This window comes from Mobula birostris, chromosome 10 (genome assembly GCF_030028105.1).
Source record: "Mobula birostris isolate sMobBir1 chromosome 10, sMobBir1.hap1, whole genome shotgun sequence".
Lineage (NCBI taxonomy): Eukaryota > Metazoa > Chordata > Chondrichthyes > Myliobatiformes > Myliobatidae > Mobula > Mobula birostris.
The window spans coordinates 48,533,477-48,553,911 of record NC_092379.1 but is presented as its reverse complement, the minus strand read 5'-3'; the positions used below and the strand labels follow the sequence as shown (position 1 = coordinate 48,553,911).

The window sequence follows — 20,435 nt, the reverse complement described above, 5'->3', positions numbered from 1 at the left end:
TGTCCCTCAGGGGGATACCTGTACACTGACCGGAGACCCTTTGTCCCTCTCCCTCGGGGGGATATCTGTACACTGACCGGCGTCCATCAGTCCCTGTCCCTCAGGGGGATATCTGTACACTGACCGGAGTCCCTCAGTCCCTCTATCCCAGGGCGATATCTGTTCCCTGATCGGTGTTCCTCGGCCCTCTCCCTCAGGGGGATATCTGTACACTGATTGGTGTCCCTCAGGGGGATATCAGTACACTGACTGGTGTCTCTCAGTCCCTCTCCCTCTGGGGGAATACCTGGCCACTGACTGGTGTTCCTCTGCCCCTCTCCCTCGGGGGGATATCTGTTCGCTAACCGGTGTGCCTCAGTACCTCTCCCTCAAGGGGATATCTGTACACTGCCCGGTGTCCCTCAGTCCCTCTCCCCCGGGGGGGTATCTGTACACTGACCGGTGTCCCTCAGTCCCTCTCCCCCGTGGGGATATATGTACACTGACCGGTGTCCCTCAGGGGAATATCTGTACACTGACTGGTGTCCCTCCGTCCCTCTCCCTCAGGATAATATATCTGTACACTGACCAGTGTCCCTCAGTCCCTCTCCCCCGGGGGGATATCTGTACACTGACCGGTGTCCCTCAGTCCCTCTCTCCCAGGGGGATATCTGTACTCTGACCAGTGTCCCTCTGTCCCTCTCCTCTCAGGGGTATATCTGTAGACTGACTGGTGTCCCTCAGACCCTCTCCCTCGGGGGGATATCTGTACACTGACCGGTGTCCCTCATTCCCTCTCCCTCAGGGGGATACCTGTACACTGACCGGTGTCCATCAGTCCCTGTCCCTCAAGGGGATACCTGTACACTGACCGGTGTCCCTCAGTCCCTCTCCCTTGGGGGGATGTCTGTACACTGAACGGTGTCCCTCAGTCCCTCTCTGCCAGGGGGATATCTGTACCCTGACCGGTGTCCCTCAGCCCTCTCCCTGAGGGGGATATCTGTACACTGACCAGTGTCCCTCAGGGGGATATCTGTACACTGACCGGTGTCTCTCAGTCCCTCTCCCACAGGAGGATATCTGTCCACTGACCTGTGTCCCTCAGTCCCTCGCCCTCAGGGTGATATCTGTACACTGACTGGTGTGCCTCTGTCCCTCTCTCCCAGGGGGATATCTGTACACCAACCGGTGTCCCTCAGTCCCTCTCTCCCAGGGGGATATCTGTACACCAACCGGTGTCCCTCAGTCCCTCTCTCCCAGGGGGATATCTGTACTCTGACCAGTGTCCCTCAGTCCCTCTCCCTCAGGGGGATATCTGTACACTGACCGGTGTCTCTCTGTCCCTCTCCCTCAGGGGGATATCTGTACACTGACCGGTGTCTCTCTGTCCCTCTCCCTCAGGGGGATATCTGTCCACTGACCGGTGTCCCTCAGACCCTCTCCCTCGGGGTGATATCTGTACACTACCGGGTGTCCCTCGGGGTATATCTGTGCACTGACCCGTGTCCCTCAGTCCCTCTCCCTCAGGGGGATATCTGTACACTGACCGGTGTTCCTCAGTCCCTCTCCCTCGGGGGGATATCTGTTTATTGACCAGTGTCCCTCAGTCCTCCTCCGTCACGGTGACATCTGTACACTGACTGGTGTCGCTCTGTCCCACTCCCCCAGTGGGATATCTGTACACTGACTGGTATCTCTCAATCCCCCTCCCTCAGGGGGATATCTGTACACTGCCCGGTGTCCCTAAGTCCCTCTCCCCCGGGGGGGATATCTGTACACTGACCGGTGTCTCTCTGTCCCTCTCCCTCAGGGGGATATCTGTACACTGACCGGTGTCTCTCTGTCCCTCTCCCTCAGGGGGATATCTGTCCACTGACCGGTGTCCCTCAGACCCTCTCCCTCGGGGTGATATCTGTACACTACCGGGTGTCCCTCGGGGTATATCTGTGCACTGACCCGTGTCCCTCAGTCCCTCTCCCTCAGGGGGATATCTGTACACTGACCGGTGTTCCTCAGTCCCTCTCCCTCGGGGGGATATCTGTTTATTGACCAGTGTCCCTCAGTCCTCCTCCGTCACGGTGACATCTGTACACTGACTGGTGTCGCTCTGTCCCACTCCCCCAGTGGGATATCTGTACACTGACTGGTATCTCTCAATCCCCCTCCCTCAGGGGGATATCTGTACACTGCCCGGTGTCCCTAAGTCCCTCTCCCCCGGGGGGGGTATCTGTACACTGACCGGTGTCCCTCAGTCCCTCTGCCCCGGGGGGATATATGTACACTGACCCGTGTCCCTCAGGGGAATATCTGTTCACTGACCCATGTCCCACCGTCCCTCTCCCTCAGGGTGATATCTGTACACTGACCGGTGTCCCTCAGTCCCTCTCGCTCAGGGGGATACCTGTACACTGACCGGCGTCCCTCAGTCCCTCTCCCTCGGAGGGATATCTGTACACTGACCGGCGTCCCTCAGTCCCTCTCCCTCAGAGGGATATCTGTACACTGACCGGTGTCCCTCAGTCCCTCTCCCTCGGGGGGATATCTGTACACTGACCGGCGTCCCTCAGACCCCCTTCCTCGGGGGGATATCTGTACACTGACCGGTGTCTCTCAGTCCCTCTCCCTCGGGGGGATATCTGTACACTGACCGGTATCTCTCAGTCCCTCTCTCTCAGAGGGATATCTGTACACTGACCGGCGTCCCTCAGACCCCCTCCCTCGGGGGGATATCTGTACACTGACCGGCGTCCCTCAGTCCCTCTCCCTCGGGGGAATATCTGTACACTGACCGGCGTCCCTCAGTCCCTCTCCCTCGGGGGAATATTTGTACACTGACCGGCGTCCCTCAGTCCCTCTCCTTGTTCCATCTCTTCACACTGATCTCCCTGCCTTGGTCTAACAGTTATTTTAACTCTTGCCCCTCTCGCACCACCCCCTCCCCCAGGTGCGGACCACGTGGAGTGTGTGAAAGCAGGAAACCTGCTTTTGAAATCCGCTGTTCTTCCTGAGACACTCGGACTTTGAGGGAATTCCTGGAGAATCCGGGAAGGGAACACGTTGGTGTCAGTGCTGGTCTGGCTGCTGCAATGGGCTGTCACCACAGTGGCCGCCCGCTGTGCCCTGTCGTTTCATCCCACTTCCATCCTCCACTTTGTCACAGGGGATGCCTTGGTGAGGCTGGTACCTCTGGTACTTCATGGGGCTTTGGACATTGTGTTAATGATGGTGATGGTCACTGCCCCAGGAATGATCTCCTGTCCCAAACAAATCTGCTTGTTCCTTCCAGCCTGCTTGTCTCGTAATTTGACTGAGTTTTCCATCTGGACCGGTCTCCTTACCATGTAGAAATGAGGTCGTTCAGCCCATCCAATCTGTGCTGTCTCACAAAGCAATCCCCATTCGCCTGTAACCCCTTCTGTCCCGTCAACTCTCCCCAGATTCTGCCCCATGAACCTGAACGCCTCAGAGACAGACACACCAACTCACACATTCACGGGTTCACACATGCAGACACTGTGAGGTGGGGATCAAACCTGGGTCTCTGGGACTGTGGGACAGCAGCTCTGACCACTGGTACCCGTTATCTCCCAAATGCCATTGGCTGAGTCTGTGAAGATGGTTCAAAACACACATATAGACTCTCTCATTGTGTATACACACACACGCAAACATATTCACATACACTCACACATACATTCACACTCACTCACACGCACGCACACACACTCACTCCTGATACATACAGAAATGTGCACCCTCGTACCCGGACACCCTCGCAGTAGGACACCCTCGTACCCGGACACCTTCGCAGCCTCATACCCGGACACCCTTGCAGTAGGACACCCTCGTACCCGGACACCTTCGCAGCCTCATACCCGGACACCCTCGCAGTAGGACACCCTCGTACCCGGACACCTTCGCAGCCTCATACCCGGACACCCTCGTACCTGGACACCCTCACAGCCTCGTACCCAGACACCCTCGCAGTAGGACACCCTCGTACCCGGATACCCTCGCAGCCTCATACCCGGACACCCTCATACCCGGACGCCCTCACAGTAGGACACCCTCATACCCGGACACCCTCGCAGCCTCGTACCCGGACACCCTCGCAGCCTCGTACCCGGACACCTTCGCAGTAGGACACCCTCGTACCCGGACACCCTCGCAGTAGGACACCCTCGTACCCGGATACCCTCGCAGCCTCATACCCGGACACCCTCATACCCGGACACCCTCACAGTAGGACACCCTCGTACCCGGACACCCTCGCAGCCTCGTACCCGGACACCCTCGCAGCCTCGTACCTGGACACCTTCGCAGTAGGACACCCTCGTACCCGGACACCCTCGCAACCTCGTACCTGGACACCCTCGCAGCCTCATACCCGGACACTCTCGTACCCGGACACCCTCGTACCCGGACACCCTCGCAGTAGGACACTCTCGTACCCTGACACCCTCACAACCTCGTACCCGGACACCCTCACACCCTCGTACCCGGACACCCTCACACCCTCGTACCCGGACACCCTCACAGTAGGACATCCTCGTACCCTGACACCCTCGCAGCCTCGTACCCGGACACCCTCGCAGCCTCGTACCCGGACACCCTCGCAGCCTTGTACCCGGACAGCCTCGCACCCTCGTACCCGGACACCTTTGCAGTAGGACACCCTCATACCCGGACACCCTCGCTACCTCGTACCCGGACACCCTCACGGCCTCGTACCCGGACACCCTCGCAGTAAGACACCCTCGTACCCGGACACCCTTGCAGCCTCGTACCCGGACACCCTCGCTGTAGGACACCCTCGTACCCGGACACCCTCGCAGTAGGACATCCTGGTACCCGGACACCCTCGCAGCCTCATACCCGGACACCCTCATACCCGGACACCCTCGCAGTAGGACACCCTCGTACCCGGACACCTTCGCAGGCTCGTACCCGGACACCCTCATTCCCGGACACCCTCGTACCGGGACACCCTCGCAGCCTCGTACCCGGACACCCTCGCAGTAGGACATCCTCGTACCCGGACACCCTCGCAGTAGGACATCCTCGTACCTGGACACCCTCGCAGTAGGACATCCTCATACCTGGACACCCTCGTACCCGGACACCCTCGCAGCCTCGTACCCGGACACCCTCGCAGCCTCGTACCCGGACACCCTCGCACCCTCGTACCCGGACACCCTCGTAGCCTCGCACCCGGACACCCTCGTACCCGGACACCCTCGCAGTAGGACACCCTCATACCCAGACACCCTCGCAACCTCGTACCCGGACACCCTCACACCCGGACACCCTCACAGTAGGACATCCTCGTACCTGGACACCCTCGCAGCCTCGACCCCGGACACCCTCGCAGCCTCATACACGGACACCCTCGTACCCGGACACATACAGATGCACTCTTGCACGTTCTCATGCAAGTCGTATGTGACTCATAAGGAAATACACATCAGAATTGCACTTGCAGAGACACGTACAGAGACACGTACACTTACAGTTTCATACACAGACACTCTGTCTCTCTGACAGACACGGTGGCGGAGGTGGGAATCGAACCTGGGTCTCTGGAACTGTGGGTCAGCAGTTCTATCCACTGGGCAACTGGTACCAGTGATCGGTCGTCTCCCGAATTCCGCTGGCTGAGTCTGAGAAGATGTTTCAGCCAGAAAAACCAGGAATACTCACTGGATTGAGGGCGACTGATCACTACATTCACAGCATGGACACCGTCCATTCCTCCCATCCAACTGTCCTCCCGTAGCCCTTCCCTGTCAATTCCCAACAACTTCTCTCATTAACATCCTGTCCCACTCATCACCTTCCGCAGTCACCACTCAATGAGGCCTCCCCTCTCTAGATACTGTCAGCAACCATGTCCCAAGCTCCCTCAGAGGTGGTTTGTGGGGAAGAAATCTTGATTCACCTCCTTCCGGCTAAAGAAATTCCTCCTCATCTCTGCCCAGAGACGGGGTGAGACACGGTCAGGGGACGTGTGATGGTCCGTTGTCACAGAGAGGGGGTAGAGGAGACGGGACACGGTCAGGACACGTGTGATGGTGCGTGGTCTCAGAGAGCGGTGGGACACGGTCAGGGGACGTGTGATGGTGCATGGTCTCAGAGACGGGGTGAGACACGGTCAGGGGACGTGTGATGGTCCGTGGTCTCAGAGAGGGATGGGACACAGTCAGGGGACGTAAGATGGTCTGCAGTCTTAGAGAGGGGGTGGCGAGGGACAGGCCACGGTCAGGGGACGTGTGATGGTCCATGGTCTCAGAGAGCGGTGCGACACGGTCAGGGGACGTGTGATGGTCCGTGGTCTCAGAGAGGGGGTGGGACACGGTCAGGGGACATGTGATGGTCCGTGGTCTCAGAGAGTGGGTGGGACTCGGTCAGGGGACGTGTGATGGTCCGCAGTCTCAGAGAGGGGGTGGGGAGGGACAGGACACGGTCAGGGAATATGTGATGGTCCGTGGTCTCAGAGAGTGGTGGGACACGGTCAGGGGGCGTGTGAGGGTCCGTGGTCTCAGAGAGGGGGTGGGACACGGTCAGGGGATGTGTGATGGTCTGTGGACTCAGAGAGGGGGTGGGACACGGTCAGGGGACGTGTGATGGTCCGTGTTCTCAGAGAGGGGGTGGGACACGGTCAGGGGACGTGTGATGGTCCGTGGTCTCAGAGAGGGGGTGGAGGAGACGGGACATGGTCAGGAGACGTGTGATGGTCCGTGGTCTCAGAGAGGGGGTGGGACATGGTCACGGGACGTGTGATGGTCCGTGGTCTCAGAGAGGGGGTGGGACACGGTCAGGGGACGTGTGATGGTCTGTGGTCTCAGGAGAGCGGTGGGACACAGTCAGGGGACGTGTGATGGTCCATGGTCTCAGAGAGGGGGTGGGGAGGGATCGGAAACGGTCAGGGGACGTGTGATGGTCCTGGTCTCAGAGAGGGGGTGGGGAGGGACGGGACACTGTCAGGGGATGTGTGATGGTCCGTGGTCTCAGAGTGGAGTGGGGCACGGTCAGGGGACATGTGATGGTCCGTGATCTCAGAGAGGGGGTGGGACACGGTCAGGGGACGTGTGATGGTCTGTTTTCTCAGAGAGGGGGTGGAGGAGACGGGACATGGTCAGGAGACGTGTGATGGTCCGTGGTCTCAGAGAGGGGGTGGGACACGGTCAGGGGACATGTGACGGTCTGTGGTCTCAGAGAGGGGGTGGGACACGGTCAGGGGACGTGTGATGGTCTGTGGTCTCAGGAGAGTGGTGGGACACAGTCAGGGGATGTGTGATTGTCCATGGTCTCAGAGAGGGGGTGGGGAGGGATCGGAAACGGTCAGGGGACGTGTGATGGTCTGTGGTCTCAGGAGAGTGGTGGGACACAGTCAGGGGATGTGTGATTGTCCATGGTCTCAGAGAGGGGGTGGGGAGGGATCGGAAACGGTCAGGGGACGTGTGATGGTCCATGGTCTCAGAGAGGGGTTGGGGGACGTGGGACCGAGTTCAGACTCTGGGTCCTTGCCACTCCCCCCTCCCTCATGCTTCCTTTCTCTGTAACAGGCAGAGGATCAGCAGCAGCCTCAGGGGGATGAAGACAATAGAGGTGACGAAGAGGCAGCTGATGTTGTCCCGTGGGCCGTAGGGACAGTGTAGGGCGGGGTCCGGAGCTCGGGGCCCAGTGACACCCCCACCCCGCTCGGCTGCAGACCCGCTCCACTCAGCAGCAGCGGACGGATCTGAGAGACGCTCTCCTGGGGTCAGGGAGTGGGGGGCAGGGGTCAAAGTGTGAGGGTGAGGGTCGGAGACGGAGAGTGAGCGGGGAGGGGGTAGTGAGCGGGATGGAGGGAGGGAGGGAGAGAGGGACAGGGGGTCAGAGTAACAGGGAAGGAAGGAGGACAGATAGTGGAAGCAAGAGGGAGGGAGAGAGGAATGAGAGGAGAGCGGGAGGAAATGACTGGGAGGGAGGGAGAAAGAGGGAGCGGGAAGAAGAAAGGGAGAGAGAGAATTTGAGATAAGGGCCGAGAGCGGCAGATTGCACCCCCTGCAGGTGTAGTGAGGTTGGGGTGGTGACGATGGGGGGGTGAGGATGGGGGTGAGGATGGGAGGTGAGGATTGGGGTGAGGATGGGGGTGAGGATGGGAGGTGAGGATTGGGGTGAGGAGAGGGGCGAGGATGGGGGGTGAGGATGGGAGCTGGGATCCAGACCCTGGCAAAGTGTCAGCTTTCTTCTCCCTCTCTGCTGTCCTGCACCACTCCATCTCCTTCCCTCACCCACTCTCGGTATTTTACTTCTTTCTCTGTCCTTCTCCATTTTTACCCATCTCTCTATCCTTGCCACCAACATTTCTCTCTCCCCTTCCCTTCTTCCAGTACCCACTCCCCCGTCCCTAACCCCGTTCGTCTCCCCATCTCCCCCTGCTCCTTTCTTCATCATTCCCCCGTCCCCTTCTTCTCATCGCTAGCCATGTCCTCCTCCCCAACTCCACCTGCTCTTTTCCCCATCTCCCCATCCACTTCTCTCCTCATCTGGAAACCATCCCTGTCCTCTGGTCCCTCTCCTTCTGTTCCTCTCCTCCTCTCGCCCCATTCCTCCTTGTCCATCTCTCAATTTCCCCCCTTCCCTCTACCACAGTCCTTCTCCCCATCGTTCCCCGCCATTTCTCCACCCCCTTCCTCTTACCCTTGCCCCACTCCCCCACCCTCTTCCTCCATCCCTCCTCCCCTCACCCTCTTCATCCATCCCTCTTCCCCTCATCCTTTTCCCCGTCACTTCCCGCTGTCCCACATGTCATCCCCCTCCCCGTCTCCTTCCCCCATCTCTCCCCATAGTTCTCACCGCCTTCATTCTCTCCGTGTGACGGGGGTCCTGAAATACCCCTATGAACTGTGAGTTTGAGAAGAGAGAGAGAGGGAGATGTTCAACACTAGACAGATTGTTATTAAGAAAGAGAGAGAGAGAGAGGTGAAGACTGCTTTGAGATGGTGTTATGGTTTCTCTGCAGCGTGTTTACACTTCTGCAAGGACGCTGGCAGCTCCTGTGTTCTTACAGCGAGAGAAGGGAGGAGCTACTTGATGGACAGCTGGTGTTCAGCGTGGTACATGGATAGAAGGTCAGCTGATAGACACACTGACACATGATTTTGGACACTGGATGTGCTTTGTCTGCCCACAGAAAGGGGGGTTTTTTGGAGGATTGATCAGGTGGATCGATCAGTGGCTCTCGCAGTGTGGACAAGGTGTGACCGATGGGAAGTGTCATGAACCCCGTGACGGGGATAAAGAACCAGCAGAAATGGAAAACACTCTGGAGTCCGGTATTGCTATAAACTAATAATATTTATTAGTAACTATGTAATACAGTAATGTAAATGTAGATAAATCAAACAGGTTAGCAGTGATTTTATATATGTGGAAATATATGTACGATAAACCAAGCTTCTTTAAGTCTAGGGGTATAAAGATACAGTCTTACGATGATGAGTAAAGTTCAGTTCAGTTCAGTTCGTGGTACTGAGTTGAGTAGTGATGGAGAGAGAGAGAGGGAGAGATTTGAGTCTTCAGGTAAGCCGATGCCGTCGACCTTCTCGTTGTCCTCTGAAATCCTTTAAAAGTCACCGACGGTGACTTTAATAAAGGGGACCGGTTTTCTGTGGTGGAGCTATCCCCCAGGCGAGGGTGGACACATGGACAGTCAATTCCTTTCTCTCCTTCCACTGCAAGAGCGATTGGATCAATCCGCCTGATCGAGCCTCCAAAACTCACTTTTCCTGCCGGCACAACAACGCTCATTCAGTGTCCAGATCATGTGTCTGAGGTCTGTATCATCTGACCTCCTATTTATCTCATTCAAATAATCCCTCCTTCTTTTGTCTGTAAAGAAATGCACAAGCAGGTGAACTGTCCTTGAAATGATATCAACAACCTGCCTTCCATCACCATAGCAACTTTCGAGCTGTTCGGTGCTGTCTCCAAACCCAACTCAGTAGAAATCCAAAGCTACTTGCGATGCCTTAAAGTGACAGTCCAACCGTTAATCTTTGTCTCTCTCTCTGTCTCTCTCTCCCTCTCTCTCTCTCTCTCTCTTTTCAAAAGCAACATATCGGTGGTAAATAACTCTCTCTCCCTCTTTTCAAAAGCACAGTTAATAAGGGTATTTCAGGATCCCCTCACAGAAGTTATTCATGTGTGCAACCCTTGCCTGGGTTGACAACTCCAGCACAGAAGACGTCTCCTTTTTGTGGTCACATTCGGTGACTTTAAAAGAAGAGAAGAGGGGAGAGGAAGGTTTGAAACAGAAGAAACCTAGTGACAAAGAGGTCACTGTTTGGACTCTCTCTCTAAGTAGCCCGAGAGGGTGAGTTTGAGTTCCATTCGAATACGAAGGTGTGACTGTCTCGTAGTTAATCCACAGGAGTGGGTTCTCTGGTGAGGGGAGGACCTTTGTGAATACCACTTGTGTGTTACCCCGGTCTGGGTGTGGTAGCTCACTGAAGAAAGGTGCCCCTGTGGCAAATCACTGTTGGAGTTATTTCGTATGTCGTGGAACTGGATAAGTGCCTATCACGTTGTGCGTTTGGGGTAACCTTGTGGAATCTACCGGTGTATCGACCTTTGCCTGGGTGGTGGTTCCCTTGAAGAGGGTCCCCTCAGTGATAAGCCACTGTTGGTGATAATCCATACGTGGATTCGGTTTGAGTATCCTGTGGCCACCACTTTGGAATGACCCGTAGCTGAATTCGGGTGTGTTGAAAGGATATTCGTTGAAGATCGCTGTCGGTGATATTTCGTGTGTGGAGTGGAACAACTTCGGAGATAAAACCTACTATAATTGTTATTTTGTATTGTTGTCGTGGAATCTGTGGAATATCGACGTAATTGCCTTCTCTCGGCATTTACCCTGGATTACAACTACCTCTCGCTCATCACCTATTCCGTGGATGAACTGAATTTTCATCCTTCACCATCTCAAGACTTTAATCCTTGTTTCCCCCAAACTCAACAGTTTGCCTGGCCTGCTGCGTTCACCAGCAACTTTGATTTGTGTAGTTTGGGAGTTATATGTGTGCAAATATATGCACGTAACACTGCTAACTTGTTTGATTTATCCGGTAATATATGACTGTAATATGTAGTTACTGATCAAAATAGTTTATGTTAACACGAATACCAGACTCTAGCTGTTTTCCATTTCTGCTGGTTCTTTAACCCGTCATGGGGTACGTGACACCCCGTCACCCTTGTCCCTCTCCTGTGTAGTTCTCATCCCTGTCCCTCTCCCCATCTCCCCCAATTCCCTCTCCCTGCCATCCATCTCCCCCTCTCACTCTGTCCCTTTCCCCACCATTTCTCCCCACCTCCATCTTACCCACATCCTGCTCCCCGTTCCTCTCCCCATAGTTCACACCCCCTTCACTCTCCCCATCGCTCCCCCGTCCCTCTTTGAAATTTAGTTTTGTGACTTTTGTGAGTTTACAGTAGTTTTATAACTTTGCCCTGTACTGCCGAGCAAAATGACAAATTTCACATTATCTAAGTTTGTGATAATAAACTGGATTCTGAATGTGGGCGGCCATGCGCCAGTTGGGCCGAAGGGCCGACTTCGCTACTCTGACGCCCCCGCAGCAGCTTCCTGAGCACCTGGCCCGGGCACACCCGCCGCTGGAAGCAGGAAGTGTCGCGGATTTTTCTGTCCCGGAACTGAGAGGCGCCCAGGGATTGAGAGACGCTCCCTGCCGTGACAGCGGACGTGCGAGTCCACCCTGCGAGAAGAGGCGGACATTTCTACCGTGAACTGTGCGGACAAACTGCAGAGCCGAGAACAGGAATCGCGCAGCAAAGCAGAGGTAAAGAACTGTTAACACACCGAACTCTCTCGCTGTCTGGGACTTGCCAGATCAGTCTGAGATTCCCGGAACACGGTCATTGCCAGAGTCAGGGGAGATTCCCAGGGTTACAGGGAGAGGGAAACAGTGGGAGGGCAGGGGGGGGGGGAGGAGAAGGGGGAAATGGGATGGAGAAGGGGACGGGGAAGGGGAAGTGAGGGAGAGGGTAAATGGGATGGGGAGGTGGAAGGGGAGGAGGGGAGAGGGAGGTGGCGGAGGTGGGAAGGGGAGGATCCTGAGGTCCCTCTGTCCAGTACTCCTGTGGTGGAGCCACAGAGCTCGGAGACAGGCCACTCGGCCCAACTGCTCCATGCTGACCGTCGAATCCTCCCTGCTACTCCCTGTCGCTTGTGTTTGGCCCATAACCCTCCTAGTCCTTCCCCTGTCGAAATTTCTCTTAACATTTACCACCACAAACTGCCGCCTCCAGTACAAATCCCCGGGAATGAACCTTCCCCCAGAATGTGATCACCTCTCTGCATCCTACCTGAATTGGAATTCCTCCGTGTACCCCACTGGTATCTGCCTGCGAGCCTGTACTGCTGTGGAGAGGTGTGGAGTGCTGAATCTGTGGAATGTGTTGCCACAAAGGGCAGTGGAGGCTGTCACTGGGTTTATGAAAGGCAGAGAGTGATAGGCCCTTGATTAGTTAAGGTCATGGGGAGAGTGGGTATGAGAGTCAAAACAAACCTCTCATGTTCAAATGATGGGGTAGACTAGACTCGATGGGCAGAATGGCCCAAATCTGCTCCTATGCAGAACAGTTGCAGAGAAAGTGCAGTGCGCATCAACACTAAGGTGCAAGATCATAATGAGGTAGCACGTGAGGCCAAGAGTCAAAAGTCTATCTTACTGCGCTAGTGGGGTTGAAGCTGTGTTTGAACCTGGTGGTACGTACCGGGCTTTTTATCTTCAGCCAGATGGAGAGAATCTCTGGGCTGAGTCCAGTTTGACACCATCTGGGAAGCCTCCAACCTGATGGCATGAATTTCACATTTTCACACCTACGGTGATGAAATGCTTTGAGAGGTTGGTCATGGCTAGAATGACCTACTACCTCAGCAAGGACCTGGACCCACTGCAATTTGCCGATCGCCATAGAAGGTCTATGGCAGACACAATCTCAATGATCACCTGACAATGCAAACACCTTGACTATAGATCTGCGTTTTACACTATCATTCCCACAGTCCTGATCGATAAGCTACAGAACCTGGGCCTCTGTGCCTTCCTCTGCAATTGGATCCTCGACTTCCAAACTGGAAGACCACAATATCTCCTTCTCGCTGACAATCAACACTGGTGCCCCTCAGGAGTGTGTGCTTAGCCCACTGCCCTACTCCCTCTGTACCCATGACTGTGTGGCTGGGCATAGCTCAAGTGCCACCTCTACGTTTGCTGATGATACAACATTGTTGGTAGAATCTCAGGTGGGGACAGGAGGGCGTAGAGGAGTGAGATATACAAGGGGTGATTGATAAGTTCTGGCCTAAGGCAGAAGGGGTCAATTTTAGAAAACCTAGCACATTTATTTTTCCTACATTTACACACATAGTCCAGCGGTCGTGGAGCACACGGATCCCTTCTTTGTAGAAGTTAGCGTCTTGGACCTCTGGAAAGTGGTCCACAGCGGGGATGATTGATAAGTCCGTGGCCTAAGGTAGAAGGAGGTGAGTTATTAACTTCAAACTTTCTGCCTTTTCACTCAAAGAGTTGAACTGCACGTGCATGTAACGAGAGCTGTATAACTCATCTCCTTCTACCTTAGGACACGACCTTATCAATCACCCCTGCTGTGGACCACTTCTACAAAGAAGGGATCCGTATGCTCCACGACCGCTGGACTAAGTGTATACATGTAGGAGGGGACCATGTTGAAAAATAAATGTGCTAGGTTTTCTAAAATTGACTCCTTTTACCTTAGGCCATGAAGCTATCAATCACCCTTCGTACCAGCTAGTTAAGTGATTTTTATTAACGACCTGGATGTGGGGGTAGAAGGGTGGGTTGGCAAGTTTGCAGATGACACAAAGGTTGGTGGTGCTGTAGATAGTGTAGAGGATTGTCGAAGATTGCAGAGAGACATTGATAGGATGCAGAAGGGGGCTGAGAAGTGGCAGATGGAGCTCAACCCAGAGAAGTGTGAGGTGGTACACTTTGGAAGGACAAACTCCAAGGCAGAGTACAAAGTAAATGGCAGGATACTTGGTAGTGTGGAGGAGCAGAGGGATCTGGGGGTACATGTCCACAGATCCCTGAAAGTTGCCTCACAGGTGGATAGGGTAGTTAAGAAAGCTTATGGGGTGTTAGCTTTCATAAGTCGAGGGATAGAGTTTAAGAGTCGTGATGTAATGATGCAGCTCTATAAAACTCTGGTTAGGCCACTCTTGGAGTACTGTGTCCAGTTCTGGTCACCTCACTATAGGAAGGATGTGGAAGCATTGGAAAGGGTACAGAGGAGATTTACCAGGATGCTGCCTGGTTTGGAGAGGATGGATTATGAACAGAGATTAGGGGAGCTTGGGTTTTACTCTTTGGAGAGAAGGAGGATGAGAGGAGACATGATAGAGTTGTACAAGATATTAAGAGGAATAGATAGAGTGGATAGCCAGCGCCTCTTCCCCAGGACACCACTGCTCAATACAAGAGGACATGGCTTTAAGGTAAGGGGTGGGAAGTTCAAGGGGGATATTAGAGGAAGGTTTTTTACTCAGAGAGTGGTTGGTGTGTGGTATACACTGCCTGAGTCAGTGGTGGAGGTAGATACACAAGTGAAATTTAAGAGACAGGTATATGGAGGAATTTAAGGTGGGGGGTCATATGGGATGCAGGGTTTGAGGGTCGGCAGAACGATGTGGGCCGAAGGGCCTGTACTCTGCTGTACTATTCTATCTTCTATGTTCTATCTCAGCAACAGCCTGGCATTCAATGTCAATAAGATGAAAGAGCTGATTGTGGATTTCAGGAAAGTAAGATGAGGGAACATGAACCAATCCTCAGAGGGGGGTCAGAAGTGGAGAGAGCGAGCAGTTTCAAATTCCTGATGTCAAGATCTCTGAGGAACATACTGACACAGCTATAAAGAAGGCAAGTCAGTGGATATATTCTGTTAGGAGTTTGAAGAGATTTGGTTTGTCGCCTAAAACACCCGAAAACTTCTATAGGTGTCCGATGGAGAGCATTCTGACAGGCTGCATCACTGTCTGGTATGGGGGTGGGGGATGGCTGGCTACTGTACAGAACCGAGAGAAGCTGCAGGAAGTTGTAAAATTAGTCAGCTCCATCTGGGGTTCAAGCCTCCATATCAAAGATACCTGCAAGGAGCAGTGTCTCAGAAAGGCGGCGTCTATTATTAAGGACCCCCATCACCCAGGTCATGCCCTCTTCTCATTGTTACCATCAGGTAGGAGGTACAGGAGTCTGAAGGCACAAACTCAGCGATTCAGGAACAGCTTCCTCCCCTCTGCCGTCTGATTCCTAAATGGACATTGACGTCCTGAACACTACCTCTCTCTCACACACACACACTCGCGCGCGCGCGCACACACACACACACACACACACACACACACACACACACACACACATGCACACATATAATTTCTGCTTTGTGCTATTTTTAGTCTATTTAATAATTTAATATACAGAAATACTTAGTGTAATTGATTTACTTATTTATTTATTTTTTCTATATTATTATGTATTGTATTGAGCTGCTGCTGCTAAGTTACAAATTTCACGACACATGCCGGTGATAATAAACCTGATTCAGATTCAGGAAAACTTGTTTGGATGTCCGTGTGCCTACACAAACTTACTGTTGTGATGGGATCCTGAATTGTCCCTTATGAACTGTGCTTTTAAAAAGACAGAGAGAGAGCTGTACAGCAGAAACAACTTGTTATTGACAGAGAGAGAGAGAAAGAGAGGGGCGAAGACTGCTCACAGTTTGTTTGGAATTTCTGCAAGGACACTGCCAGCTTCTGAGTTCCTACAGAGAGAGAGGGGAGGAGCTACTGGATGGACAGCTGGTGTTCAGCACAACAGTATTTAAACCAGCGTAGTTGCTTGTTTCACGGGACACACAGACGCACTAAGGTGAGGTGAAGTTACCACTGTTCTGTTCAGGTGCCCATGAGTGTGGGACTGAGGATCGATTGTGAGGGATCGATGTGTGATTATCGGTGCGTGAAAGAGCGACCCTGTGGAGTCTACCAGTGTGTCTGACCCTTGCCCTGGGTTGGTAGACCTTCACTTGACGACGGTGCTCTTAAGTTGGTCAGGTTTGGCTAACTTGGAAGTTTCGGAGGACAACCGGGAAGAATCGACAGCATCAGCTTACTCGGACAACCACAACACGTCTCTCTCAACATCACTACTCAACTGAATACTACAAACTGAACTGAGCTTTATCCATCATTGTAAAACTGTATCCATTTACCCCTAGGCTTGAAGAAGCTTGGTTTTTATATTTCCACACACATGTATATAATCTTTGCTAACTTTGATTTATCTGATTTTATATTACTGTATTGCACAGTTACTAATAAACACCATTAGTTAACAGCAAAACCAGACTCCAAGGTGTCTTCCATTTCTACTGGTTCTTTAACCCCTCACGGGGTACGTGACCCTGTACGTACCCAAATCAAAAGCAGTGGATGAACCGCTGAGGGCTGGATCTGGCATTCAAGTCTGGTGACCTAGGTTTGTACAAGGAAACCAGGAATGACTTTTGGGGGATATTTGACTTTTATAAGTTATAAATCACAACTGCATATATCGAAGATTTCCATCCACATATATTGTGGTCCCTCTTGCCCTGATGCTCCCCATAAATGGAGATTCCTCACATTCTCCACGCATCAGCAGGGGTGGTGCATGGCTTGAGATTCATGCTGGGGCAGGCTCAGATCGAAATGGCATTGTCTGCTGGGGGGGGCCGTGGCCGGTGGGTTGGGATTGATGTGGGGGGGGGGGTCAGTGAAATCATGGGTCACACACAACACTCATACTTTTCTTTGCATTTCAGCCACACAATGGTAAGACACTGCGGACTCGTAACAGCCAAGAACACCCCAGGTGAGCAGTCAGCCACGTTTAACACAGTTCCCTTTGACTAGGAGGGCATTTGGCCATTGAGTCCATGCTGGTTCACACAATCCCATTCCCTGACTGGATTCAAGAATGGGAATGGGAGAGGTCCATTTGGATTGTGCACGGTGGGAGTGGATAGGAAGGAGTGATCCAGTGGGACTGTGTACAGTGGGAGTGAATGGGAAGGGGTGATCCATTGGGATTGTGTATAGTGGGAGTGAGTAGGAAGAGGTGATCCATTGGGATTGTGTATAGTGGGAGTGAATGGGAAGGGGTGATCCATTGGGATTGTGTATAGTGGGAGGGAATGGGAAGGGGTGGGGTCCATTGGGATTGTGTATAGTGGGAGTGAATGGGAAGGGATGGGGTCCATTGGGATTGTGTATAGTGGGAGTGAATGGGAAGGGGTGATCCATTGGGATTGTGTATAGTGAGAGTGAATGGGAAGGGATGGGGTCCATTGGGATTGTGTATAGTGGGAGTGAATGGGAAGGGGTGTATCCATTGGGATTGCCATTGGCGGTTTCTACACCCTAGCCCTCACCTTGTTATTCCCCCTCCCCGCGACCCAGTTCCTCTGAAGAATATCTCGGTGCGAGTGGAGGTGAAGGGGTTTGTGGCCAATGTGTCTGCAGACCTGGAGTACAGGAATGAGGAGGCTTCTCCGCTGGAGGCCCTGTTCACATTCCCCGTGGACAGCGATTCTGCCGTCTACAACTTCCAAGCCACGGTGGACGGGAAGACCATCGTGGCCAAGATAAAGGAGCGGGAACAGGTGGGAGTTGGGTGCGTGGGTGGGCAAGGGTACTGAGAGCCATGGGCAGAGATCACATGGGAGGTCAGAGGTTGAGGGTCATGCGGAGGTTGGTGTTGTATCCCTGTACACTGAAGTTGCTCCTGTGGATCCAGATTTGGTGGTGGAGGTTTCCAGATATCCGTGGGCACCCCGAATGGAAGATCCAGGGTCCTGCATCCAGGAAAGGTCCTGGAGTGGGAATCCCCTCCCGTATCCCAGGACAAGAGAGGGGAGATTTTGGGTTTGAGGTGTGTAGGAGTCAGACTTCCCCGGGGTGGGGATTGCGATTCCAGAGCGGTGATCTCTGGATTGTGCGGTGGGAGCTGATCTTTCAGTGTGGCTAAGAGGGGTGGGGTTCGGAAGCGGAGTGTGTATTTCGATGTGAGGTGGTGACGAGCTGGGGAATCTGTCCCATGTTAAAGTCTTTGAGCCAGAGCTGGGACCTTCGATCTTGTAGTAGTGATTCAGGACCTCAGATGAGATCCTGGGATCTCAGATAAATGTTACCAGATACAGGGATCTTGGGATCTGGGACCAGACTCCACGCTGGGGTGGGAGGAAGGAGGCAGATCTGGTAACCAACCTCCTCATCTGCTCTCTGCCCCAAACCGCCCACACCCATCTCCTCCAGGCTCAGGATGACTACGACGATGCTATCTCCTCCGGCCAGGAGGCCTTCCTGCTCGAGGAGGACAGCAGTAGCAGTGACATCTTCACCTGCAGGGTGGGCAACCTGCCCGCAGGCTGTGCGGCCACCGTCTCCTTCAGCCTGGCCCAGGAACTGCCCCTCGAGGCTGATGGTGCCATCCGCTTCACCCTGCCTGCTGTCCTAAACCCCCGGTACTGCCCCGCAGGTAAGTTCCTGGTCCCAGAGAGAGAGTCACCCACCCATGCTGCCCTGCAGCAGGACACGGTCAGACAGAGGGTGAATCTCCCTCCACACCATCCTGACACACACTCCCAGGGAGAGGGTCAGACACAGGGTGAGACTCCCTCCACACCATCCCGTCACACACTCCCAGGGACAGGGTGAGGCTCCCTCCACACCGTCCTGACACACACTCCCAGGGACAGGGTCAGAGATAGGGTGAATCTCCCTCCACACCGTCCCGTCACACACTCCCAGGGACAGGGTCAGACACAGGGTGAGACTCCCTCCACACCGTCCCGTCACACACTCCCAGGAACAGGGTCAGAGACAGGGTGAATCTCCCTCCACACTGTCCCGTCACGCACTCCCAGCGACAGGGTCAGACACAGGGTGAATCTCCCTCCACACCTTCCCATCACACACTCCCAGGGACAGGGTCAGAAACAGAGTGAGGCTCCCTCCACACCTTCCCATCACACACTCCCAGGGACAGGGTCAGACACAGGGTGAGGCTCCCTCCACACCATCCCATCACACACTCCCAGGGACAGGGTGAGACTCCCTCCACACCGTCCGGTCACACACTCCCAGGGACAGGGTCAGACACAGGGTGAATCTCCCTCCACACCGTCCTGACACACACTCCCAGGGACAGGGTCAGACACAGGGCGAGGCTCCCTCCACACCGTCCTGTCACACACTCCCGGGGACAGGGTCAGACACAGGGCGAGGCTCCCTCCACACCGTCCTGACACACACTCCCAGAGACAGGGTCAGAAACAGGGTGAGGCTCCCTCCACACTGTCCCATCACACTCTCCCAAGGACAGGTTCAGAATCCCCCATGCTGTGCATTTGAATCTCACCAAACCACCTCTAATTCCTCCAGGCACTCAGGGTCCCCATATACCCCAGGCCAGTGCCCCTGTGGACAAGCCACTCTACACTTTGGAGCTGGAGGCTCATTTCCACAACCCACACGGGATCTCCCGGATCCAATCCAATTGCCAAGTGACCCCTGTGGAATTCCTCAATCCTGACAAGACGTCAGCCAAGGTAAGGAAGGCTGTTTCACAACTATATCCATCAGTGGGATGGTGGTCTTGTGGAGGGCAAGTGTCCCTCAGTCCCTCTCCCCCAGGGGGATATCTGTACACTGACCAGTGTCCCTCAGTCCCTCTCCCTCAGGGTGATATCTGTACACTGACCGGTGTCCCTCAGTCCTTCTCCATTGGGGGTATACCTGTACACTGACCGGTGTCCCTCAGTCCCTCTACCTCAGGGTGAAATCTGTACACTGACCGGTGTCCCTCACGGGGATATCTGTACACTGGCCGCTGTCCCTCAGTCCCTCTCCCTCAGGGTGATATCTGTACACTGACCAGTGTCCCTCAGTCCCTCTCCCCCGGGGGGATATCTGTACACTGACTGGTGTCCCTCAGTCCCTCTCCCTCAGGGGGATATCAGTGCACTGACTGGTGTCCCTCAGTCCCTCTCCCTCAGGGGGATATTTGTACACTGACCGGTGTCCCTCAGTCCCTCTCCCTCAGGGTGATATCTGTACACTGACCGATGTCCCTCAGGGGGATATCTGTACACTGGCCGCTGTCCCTCAGTCCCTCTCCCTCAGGGTGATAGCTGTACACTGACCGATGTCCCTCAGTCCCTCTCCCTCAGGGGGATATCTGTACACTGACCGATGTCCCTCAGTCCCTCTCCCTCAGGGTGATATCTGTACACTGACCGATGTCCCTCAGGGGGATATCTGTACACTGGCCGCTGTCCCTCACGGGGATATCTGTACA

General features: G+C 54.3%; 1 protein-coding gene across 1 annotated transcript in view; it reads left to right on the top strand.

Annotated features, from left to right (window-relative positions):
• Positions 1-11,712: 11,712 nt before the first annotated feature.
• Positions 11,713-20,435, top strand: part of LOC140203668 (von Willebrand factor A domain-containing protein 5A-like) — a 34,005-nt gene continuing 25,282 nt past the window's right edge. Inside the window, exons 1-5 of the mRNA XM_072269716.1 lie at positions 11,713-11,828; positions 16,900-16,949; positions 17,537-17,739; positions 18,392-18,614; positions 19,520-19,686. Coding sequence (XP_072125817.1) covers positions 16,907-16,949; positions 17,537-17,739; positions 18,392-18,614; positions 19,520-19,686 — 636 coding nt within the window. The 5' untranslated portion in view covers positions 11,713-11,828; positions 16,900-16,906. The remainder of the gene's footprint in view (positions 11,829-16,899; positions 16,950-17,536; positions 17,740-18,391; positions 18,615-19,519; positions 19,687-20,435) is intronic.